This window comes from Volvox carteri (assembly GCF_000143455.1).
Source record: "Volvox carteri f. nagariensis unplaced genomic scaffold VOLCAscaffold_4, whole genome shotgun sequence".
Classification (NCBI taxonomy): Eukaryota; Viridiplantae; Chlorophyta; class Chlorophyceae; order Chlamydomonadales; family Volvocaceae; genus Volvox; species Volvox carteri.
In genome coordinates, this window is record NW_003307547.1 from 834,270 (window position 1) to 843,593 (window position 9,324).

Below are 9,324 nucleotides of genomic sequence, written 5' to 3' on the forward strand. Positions count from 1 at the left end.
CAGTCCGGAAGGAGAGGACGACCTCTTCCAGTCGGCCTCGGAAAAACCTCCTCCCCAAATCGGAAATATCCCCTCATCCGTACCTATGACCTGCTCGCGTTCACGCAGCTCCCCAGGATCCCCACAGGGCCATTAGAGGTGGAGCTCCCCTAGGAGACTAAATCCTAAAACCTTCGGGTAAATGAACATTCCTGAACACCTCCGCAAGGAAACCCACCACCTCATTTGTGCACTCCCCTACCCCTACCCCTGCCCCGGCACCTGCAGCACCACACGGACCCACTTTGCCCGCTGTAGCTGGACTGCAGCTCCCCTCCCCTCCCCTCCTCCCCTCCCTTCCCTCCCTCATTTCTTGCCCTTTCCTCCCTTACGGGGCGGCAGGTTGGGTTTCGTGGGTGGGGCCTTCGCGGCGTCCGAGGAGCCCCCGGTGGCGGCGGCGGAGGGCGGCGGGGCCTTGGTTCGGTCCAGGCTCTCATCCACCTTGCCAGCGCCCTGCAGGGAATGAGGGGGAGGGGGAAAGGCCATATGATGCAAAAGAAGTTTATAAGGTTTCAATTTGCCAACCTAAAAGTACCAGGTAAAGGGTTAGGACGAAGGGGGTTAGGAGGAGACGGACAAAACTGCGCGCACAAAACTGCATGCCTCCCGAGCCTCTACCCTTCACGGGCCCCCCCCACCCCCCCAACCCCCACACACAAACGCATACCCCGCACATCCTCTCCCCCACCTGGCTTCCCTTGACCGCGTCCTTCTCCCTCCGCCGCCTGTCCCTCTTCTTCTTGAACTCCGACCTCTCCCACTTGGGCAGCCAGCGCTCCGGGTCGGGGGGTGGCAGACCGCCGTTGGGCAGGTCGGGGTTGTAGCCGGCGGGGTACCGGGGCTTGTGCTTCTTGCGGCTCTTCTTAACCTTCATGGTGCGGGGGACGGGACCCGGAGGGGGGGGGAAAGAGGGGAAGAAGGGAAGGAGATTCAAGGACGGGGAGCAGAGGGGGCCTCGTAGGGGGTTCGGGAGGCAATTAACAAATCCGAATCCAGCCGGACGCACGGCAAAGCGAACAGCTGAAGCAGCCTCTCACTCCCTCCCCGCCCCCACGCAGCCCGAGTATCATACGCTGTACTACCGTACGGCACACCGTAGAGTAATGCATCGTATTCATGCCGTACCTTGGGCTGTTGGTCCACCTCCATCGCCTCCCCGTTTCGCTTCCCGCCTCCAGCCCGAGCAGCCGCCGCCAGCTCCCCAGCCGCCAAATCGGGACCGCCGCGGCCGCCGCGGCCACCCGCCGCACCTCCCCCTCCCCCCGGGCCCCTCACCGCCCCCTCCTCTAGCGCATCTAAATCTATTCTTGACAGTACGGCAGTTGTGGGCGGCGGAGCCAGCTGGGCCACGAGTCCAGGGGCGGCGGCGGGGTCGGACAGCGCACAAGCCCGGGCCAGACGAGCCAGGGTGGCTGCGCCGGCGGAGGTGGACGAGACGCCGTACGATTGGAGTTGCTTGAAGGCCTGCGGTGATGCGGTGATGCGGCAGCGACTGTACTGATTGGTTGGTCGCTCAATGAGATCCTTCACTGCAACCAAATACCACCTCTCCACCCGCTCTCCCCACACAACCCCAATACACACACACACATACATACATACATACATACATACATACACACCTGCTTTGCCTCCTCCAGCTTCCCCAGTCTTAGCTTGAGTCCAATGGCACATGACAGGCACCAGGCCAGAGCGGAGGCCGCCCCCTCCTCCCCGCTCCGAGACCGCCACTGGGCCACCGCCCCGTCAAGTAGAGCCTCGGCACCCGCGGTGTCGTTCATCTGGCGGAAGGGGGTGGTCAGTAAGGAAGCGAGGATAAGGGTGAGGTCTCCGGTTTTTGTGGCGCTGGCGGTGGCGGCCAGGGGGGGGGAGTAGGAGCGGAAGGTGGGGGTTCCAGGCAAGGACATAGTAAACTAAAATACTTACACTTAAGAAGACGTGAACGGCACGACTTGTGAACGGAATTGAAGAGCTCCATGCAAGCTTCTCGACCTATCCCCCTCTGCCCCGCCCTCCCTCCCTCTCCTCATCTCGGCGTTAGGGCCCTTGGTTCCTCCGCTCCCTTCCCCCCTCCCCCTACCCCTCCCCGCGTCTTGTTTCACTCACCTCTTTTACCCGCAAACCCCCCTCTCCCCCCCAACACACACATTCCCCGTCCCCCACCCCCACCCCCACCTACTTGCTCGTACAGCGCCACCCGCGTGGCCACCAGCGCCCCACTGGCAGCCACCCGCTCGTCCCTCAGCCCCGCCAGCAGCCCCGCAGCCGCCGCAGTGCCGCCCCCCTCCAGCGCTATCTGCGCCCTCATCAAGGTGGGCGCCACGGCGGCGGCGGCGGGCGGGCAGCCGGGGGCCCCGCTGCCACACGAGGAACAAAACGACTCCAAAGTGCGGTCCGCATCCACCGTCTGTTGGGGAAGTGAAGGGTGGGCCCGGGGGAACCCTAAGCAAAAGCCAAGGAGGTGACTGCCGACATCCCTGCAGCCGTCGGTCGAAGGGATCCGGTGGGAGCTGGGAGGGGCGGCGTCCTTGAAGGCGGCGACCGGCGACTCGGGATGATGTAATGATGGCGACCGCGGAAACCTACCTACCTACCTAGCCGCCAAGACTCGTAAGAGCGGACGAAAAGTAAAGTAGAACGAAGCCGTTTTAAAGAAGTAAAGATTGGTGTAGAGGCGCTGGGAGGGGAGGGGGAATGAACCGCCGTGGGTTCGGATCAGGTCCCTTCGCGAGCGGTACGGGGTTGGAGGGGGGTTGGAGGGGAGCCGCCTGCCGCCCACACAGTTCCCTCCTCCACCCCTCTCCTCACCTTGCCCTGTGAGAGCGACACCGCGGCTGACAGCAGCGCCACCGCCGGCTCAGCCGGGCCCCCTGGAGCCGCCACCAACACCCCCACGAGCTCACGAGCCGCCTCGTGGCGCCCGCCGACCTGCACAGGAGACACAGAGCGGTGAGGCAGACAGACACACAGACAGACAGATCGCCACATAGAGGAACAAAGGTAGTAAACACGACAGACACCGTTCGTGTATACATACATACATACATGCGCCATATGTATACACCGCAACAGCCGACATGCGACCCCCCAAAGCCCGTGTCGCCGGAGACCCTCCTCAATATGTCCCTCCCCCCTTCCCCCTTCCCCCCCTGCACCCCAGCCCCATCCCACACATACCGAATTTCTCCGTACTCCAAACTCTTCCGTCACTCCTTCGGGACCCAGCAGGTTGTGTTCGTTCGTATTTGGGCAATATCAACCCCTCTTGAACTTCGGCACACCATCAAACCCCGCCGCTCCCCTCCCCCCAAACCCCTACAACCCCCCTCCCCTCCCCGCCCAGCCCCCCCCCCGCACCCACCAGGTACAGCAGCCCCAGGTTGAGCAGCAGCTGCATCTTCTGGCCCTCCCCCAGCCGGCTCTCCAGAGCCCCCGCAAACCGGGGAAGGGACCCCGCCGGAGTGTGGCGGGCTAATAAACCCGCCAGCGAGCCCACGGTGGCCCCGCCGCCGCCTTCCTCATCACCCGCTGCCGCAGCAGCCGCTGTTGCCGCTCCTCCTCCTCCTCCTCCTCCTGGCCTCTCCAGGAGCGCCTCGAGCTTCTTGGTTGACGAGTTGATGTACTTCCGGTTGTGGGGTCCCGGCTCCAGGCGGTGGGGGGCGTCTGCGATGGCGTTGTTGCTGGCCAGAGCCCGGGTGGCCTCATCGCTGAGGGGCTGGGAGCTGCCCAGTGCGCGGGGGAAGGGTGGGGGAGGGGAAGACGAACCACTGAAGATTGACGCAGATACCGCGGGACTAGACGGGTAATCCAGGATTAGATTAAACAGACAACGGGGGAGGGGAGGGCGGGTCAAATGACCCGGAGGAAAGACGAAAGAATAAACCGCCAAATACGACATAGGTGGGTGAGGGAGAGGTGACGGGAGGAAAACCCCGCGGAAGGGTGGGGGTGGGAGCGGGGTGGGAGCGGGGTGGGGATGATGAAGGTGAATACTGTGAACATCTCACCACCCCCACCCCATACGCAACCACTCACCCTCGGATGAGTTTGTCGTACAGCTCCCCCGCCTCCGCCGTCCTGCCCAATCTGCCCAGCACGTAGGCCAGCTGACACGCCAGGGGGCTCAGCTCGTCCTCCACCTCCTCCTCCCCTAGATCCTCCTCGAACAGAGCCTCGCGACCTGAAACACACAGCCACATGCACACACACGCATGCACATACAGACGCGCGCATGTGTAAGCAAGGGATTGATCAGGAGGCTCAGCGGGTTGGGAGGGTGGCCAGGAAAGCCTCGGAGGGGGAGTCTAACGAGGGCGTAGCTTTGCCAAGCCTGGACGTACTGATTAGACTACTAGGACACAATAGCGGTGAAGTGCCCCGCCCCTCCAAACGGAGGTTTCGGAAGACGGCGAGCCCGAGGGAGGGAAGCTCCCCGCCCTGGAAGAAGGCAGCTGTGCCAGGAAGGAGGCGATGCGAAGTACTTACTGGCTAGAGGGCGGATGTGTGGCCTGATGAGGATGGAAAGTGGCTAAGGGCTAGGAGTACACAAATCAATAACAACTTTCAAAGTGGGTGACGCCCAAAGCCCTGTGGAGCCGCCATCCCATCCCCTCCTTCAGGGAACCCTGCGTTATGCGGTCATGCGCTCATACACCCGAGATATGTGCCAGTGTTTACCTTTTCCTCTCTTTTCCTCTCCCTGCTCACCGCTCACCCCGCCCCCGCTCGCCCGGCCGCCACTCCTACCAAAAGCCTTTCCCCCCGCCCCCGCTCACCCAGCTTTATGGCCATCCGCAGGTCCCCCTCCGCCGCCGCCAGCTGCTGCGGGTCCCCCCCGGCCGCCGACACCAACCCACACGCCCGGTTGAACGCCACCTCAAAGCTGTCCCGGGGCCGGACCTTGAGCGCCGCCATCAGGTCCGGCAGCTCACTGGAGAGACCCGCAGCCACGTAAGCAGCCAGGACGTTGGTCTTGAGCTCCAAAGAATCAGCCTGTGTACGACAACGCGTAGGGAGTTACGTACGGCAGTGTATACAGCAGCAACGTGTGTAAAAATACAGGTATATGTTGAAAGGGTTTATTCCAACTAACGAGGATTGATCACCTTCCTTCGTAAAAGGCGTTCGTCTGCTCACGTTCAGTCCAGAAACCCCGGAGAGATACATGCCACCCATCGCCGCCAGCGTACCTTGTACTGCTGGAAGAGCTTGTCGTACGTGTTGATGCAGTCACGTGTACGGCCCCTCCGGTACTCCAACTGCGCCTGAAGCTGCAACAGCGCCGCGGCGGCCGCTGCGTCCAGGTCGGGGGAGGACAGAGCCTGACTGGCCACTGCCAGCGCCTGAGGGGGGAGGGAGAGAGAACGGGGGGTAAGATGCCACGTACGAGTCGAAGAGAAAAGTTAAGGGCAGCGGATGGCAGTTCGGGTTTTGTGTGTCACCTCGGGGGTTGAAGAGATGAGGTAAAGGGAATGACGGGGTGGTAGGAAGCCGCCACGCACCGCCTAAACAGGTCCCACAGCCCCCCCTCCTTCCCCCGGACTTCCCCTTACTGAAATCCCCATTCCCCACCCCGGAAGGGCAGTGTACGTCAACCCACGACTGCGCAGCACGCCTGACCAGAACTCGCGCATTCCTAGTTCCCGCGCCTTCATTCGCGAGCGCTCGAGCGCCTTCTGCGCTCATCCCGGCCCCACCGCCGCCCACCCTGGCTGCATCCTAGCCATGCCCCTCTCACCCCCTACCACCCACCCCCTCTCACCCACCCACCTGGTCTATATGCCCCAACTGGTACATGCAGTAGGCCTGTGCAGGGCGGCGGACGAGTAGGGCAGCAGGCGCACGGACGATCACCGGGGTTAGGGGGTTAGGGGGAAAGACGAACCACGAGCGAGTGAAGCTGCTGCCGTGAGGGGGGTTGGGGCGGAAACGCCACGAGCCACGAAGACATTCGTGTGCGGTGGAAATGAGGATGGTGACGTGGGACATGTGGGTGGGGTGGGGGAACCTCGTGAGCATCTGGGCAGCCAGGAAGGTCCTATCCTCTGGGGGGGGTCTCCCCCACAAGCAGTTGCCGAAAGCTATGAAAGCTGTGGGGGCCTGGGTCCGGCGGGAGATACCCGCAGCCGGAACACCATCCCCACCCAGGGGCTGGCTTACCCGCTCAAAGCCCAGCGGCTGAGATGCCAGCGCGGGCTTTTTGAGCAGCTCCAGCGCCTGCTGGAATTCGGAGAGCTGCATGTGCGCCACCACCTTGCAACGCAGGGCGTCCACGTCTCCCGGTGCGAGGGCGAGGACTGGCAAGGGGAAGTGGGGAAGGCGTAAGAGGTGCGGGAAGGGCGGGGGAAAAAAGGGGTTGGGGTGGGGGGTTGAAGCGGGGCGTTGGGTCCAATCTTGGCTTCACCCAAGCTGGAGTCTGACATTGGCAAATCAAGAGGGGCGCCCATTTCATTCGGTAAATATAAGGCCCGCAAAACCTGGAAGCACTCAGGTTCAGCCGCCGAAGGGTGCGGTAGAGCACCGCAGTGTCCGCATCCCATGCGCACCTTCATCACAGGCTTTAAGAGCCTTCTTGTGCTGCTGGTTTTTGATGCAGGTGTTGAGCTTGTCGAACGCCTGCTCCAGCGGAGTCGCATCCGATGCCATTGCGAGATCCGGTCCACGTAAACGCACAGATCAAGGTAATCAGGCAACCCCTCGTAATCTATGGCAAGAGCGTTGAGAGGTCTTTGCAACTGGAGTTAGCTGTTCAGTTATCCCCGGCGCCCAAGAAATCTCCCTATGCGCCGGGCCGCTTCGCTGCAGTTACAAAACTTAACCAGTAAAAAATTAGCTTTATTATGCATGCTTAGGTGAGCCCAAGCTATCCCCATTTCGCAAGACGGGCCAAACGGGGATAGTCGTTCCGTTGGCAGTGAACGACGCAAACGACCATTTATGACCAGCAAAGGCCTTTGCCGCCGACAAGCAATTATGAAATCCACCTGATCTCGCATGTTCAAGGTCATCATTCGCACACAACGCGGACCTGAGCGCACCCAGACTTATTTATCCAGTTTTGTCACAAGGGTCATCATCAGGTCACAGCCACCAGAACCTGTGCCGCTGGGCCCTTAGGCCACATCACACTGCTCCATGCGATACGTGGTACTTGGAGGAGGCATTGCTGGGGTATGTTGCGCACTGGAGCTGGCACGCTGCCTGAAGCAGCAGCAGCAGCAGCAGCCGGGGCAGCAGCCGCAGCACCCTACTCCACCCAGCCCCGCGGATGAGCCGCGCCGCGAGGTTGCGCCACCTAACGGCGCCACCGCCGAAACCGACCACATCATCCTGGTCAGCAGCAGCTCCGCCATCAAAGGCGTCCGCGAGGTGACCCGGCTGAGCAGGCTAGTGGAGGAGCTGGAGGTACGACAGGGCTCTCCATACCCCCCCCCTTTCATTCGGGTATTGCTTCCTTCCACAAGCCCCGTAAAAATAATCCCCTAATGCGGAAACCAAACGCCGCAGGGAGGGACTAGATTGGCCGCCCCCGTCCCTGCTCCCCGCATCAAATGGTCCGGGAGGGCTGTAATGGACCCGTGGGTCGGTCTGTGGCGAGGCGACCCGTGCGAATAGTCCTTTCCACACTCGCAGCCTGCTGAAGACGAAGAATGCTTTGGGACTTGCCGGGTTAGAAGCAGTAGATGAAGCGGGAAGGGAAAGGGAGGGCATCTAAGTGAACGCAGTCGGATGCCGTACAGGCAAACAGCAATATGCAGCGTTCGTGCGACGGAACCCCCCCGGCCCCCCGCCCCGCCATCGCCCCCGCCGCACACCCCCGCGTCTGTCCCATCTCATATTTCCAATAAGAATTTCTTCTATCGGTTGTTTATACCGGGGATCTAGTCCCCCTTTCCCGGCATCTGAACACGTATAAATACTGTCTGTCTGTTTTTTGTCTGCCTCTCCGTCTGTCTGTCTGTCTGCCTCTCTGTCTGTCTGCCTCTTCACCTATCTGTCTGTCTGTATGTATGTATGTCCGCGGACCCGCTCGGTGTCCCTTCCCCCACCGCCCTGTCAGGGAGAGGTGGGTGAGTGGGGGTACAGCGGATCTGAAACGACAGATCACCGGTGTAGCAGGGGCAGGGGCAGGGGCAGTGCTGACCGCGTAACCCGAACACGGCATTGGACATGAAGGCCCTAAGAAGGTCGTTTCACCCACATGTCTCTCCCCCCTTTCCCCATCCCTATCTTGCCCTGGCAGCAGCTTCAATCGCGTGTGGTTCGTCTTTCCCCCTCCCCCTCCCCCTCCTCGCCAGCTAAACTCTGCTGCACCCCTACCCCCTACCCCCTACCCCGCCAGGTGGTGGAGACCCCGCTGGAGGACTTAGCCGCGGGAGAGGCCGGCAGAGGGGTGCTGCAAGTGCTGAGGGGAATCGCCACGGGACTGGACTTGCAAGCCAGGGTACGGAAAAACACCCAAACACCTCTTTTCGGCTCTTCACCCTTGCCGCCTTTCGCTTCGCGCATTATCCTTCCTTACACACCTCTCAACTCCTCAACCCCCTCAACCCCCGCAATACCGAAAATCGCGGGGGGTTGCCTTCGCAGGTCCTGAAGCTCCTGGGCGGCAACGAACTGCGGTACGACAAACTGTGTCTGTGTACGGGCGCACGGCCCAAGGTGCGTGGAAAGGCGGGAAGTGAACTTACGGCCCCCAAACGGGGGGCGGGAAGGGAAGGGGAGGGGAAGGGGAGGAACGGAGGGGAGGAAAACCCCACCCACCAGCCAGGCAGCAATGTCCCCCTCTCTCATGATCTCTTCCCCTGACTGCCTCCTCCTTCCCCTCTTTCCCCGGACTAGCATAGTTGGGTCGGTCGAGTCAGTGGCGGGTTGGGGGTTTGGGAGGAGCAATTGCATGTCACCAGCAGTTCATTACCAGCAGCTTATCAGCCAGTTCTGTGCAGGTTCCTCAATTCCGCCGCCAGGCCGGCGAGCAATTTTTTCCAGCTTACGTCCTCCACCTCTTTCTCAACTCACGTCAGCTTTTTGCTCTTCGCCGCCTTTACACCTAGAATAATACGGATGGTTTTCCTGCTCTCTTTCCGCACTTTATTTTATTCTTGGCGGCTAGGTAGGTAGTTTTCCGCTATCGTCATGACTACTACATCATCGCGAGGACTACTACTTTACAAGTGCCGACTGGCTAGTTACGCCTTCTTTACTTCTGGCACATCAGTCTTTCCTTGGCATCAGCTTCGCTCGCTCGTGGTTCGTCTTCCCCCCTCCTGCCTCTCCCCCTCCTAC

General features: G+C 61.4%; 2 protein-coding genes across 2 annotated transcripts in view; one reads left to right on the plus strand and one right to left on the minus strand.

The window, feature by feature from the left end:
- Positions 1 to 345: 345 nt before the first annotated feature.
- VOLCADRAFT_86969 (uncharacterized protein) lies at positions 346 to 6,684 on the minus strand (the record flags this gene model as incomplete). The annotated part of the gene is made up of 13 exons (XM_002946857.1): positions 346 to 492; positions 728 to 907; positions 1,165 to 1,503; positions 1,662 to 1,820; positions 2,219 to 2,446; positions 2,848 to 2,967; positions 3,401 to 3,761; positions 4,075 to 4,219; positions 4,815 to 5,031; positions 5,229 to 5,381; positions 5,809 to 5,844; positions 6,199 to 6,335; positions 6,585 to 6,684. The coding sequence occupies 13 exons, from the start codon at positions 6,682 to 6,684 to the stop codon at positions 346 to 348; spliced, it is 2,322 nt and encodes a 773-aa protein (XP_002946903.1).
- A 489-nt stretch (positions 6,685 to 7,173) lies between these two features.
- Positions 7,174 to 9,324, plus strand: part of VOLCADRAFT_116157 (uncharacterized protein) — a gene marked incomplete at both ends in the record, with an annotated part of 5,824 nt that continues 3,673 nt past the window's right edge. The window contains 4 exons of the mRNA XM_002946677.1: positions 7,174 to 7,443; positions 8,099 to 8,104; positions 8,381 to 8,482; positions 8,629 to 8,700. Coding sequence (XP_002946723.1) covers positions 7,174 to 7,443; positions 8,099 to 8,104; positions 8,381 to 8,482; positions 8,629 to 8,700 — 450 coding nt within the window. The remainder of the gene's footprint in view (positions 7,444 to 8,098; positions 8,105 to 8,380; positions 8,483 to 8,628; positions 8,701 to 9,324) is intronic.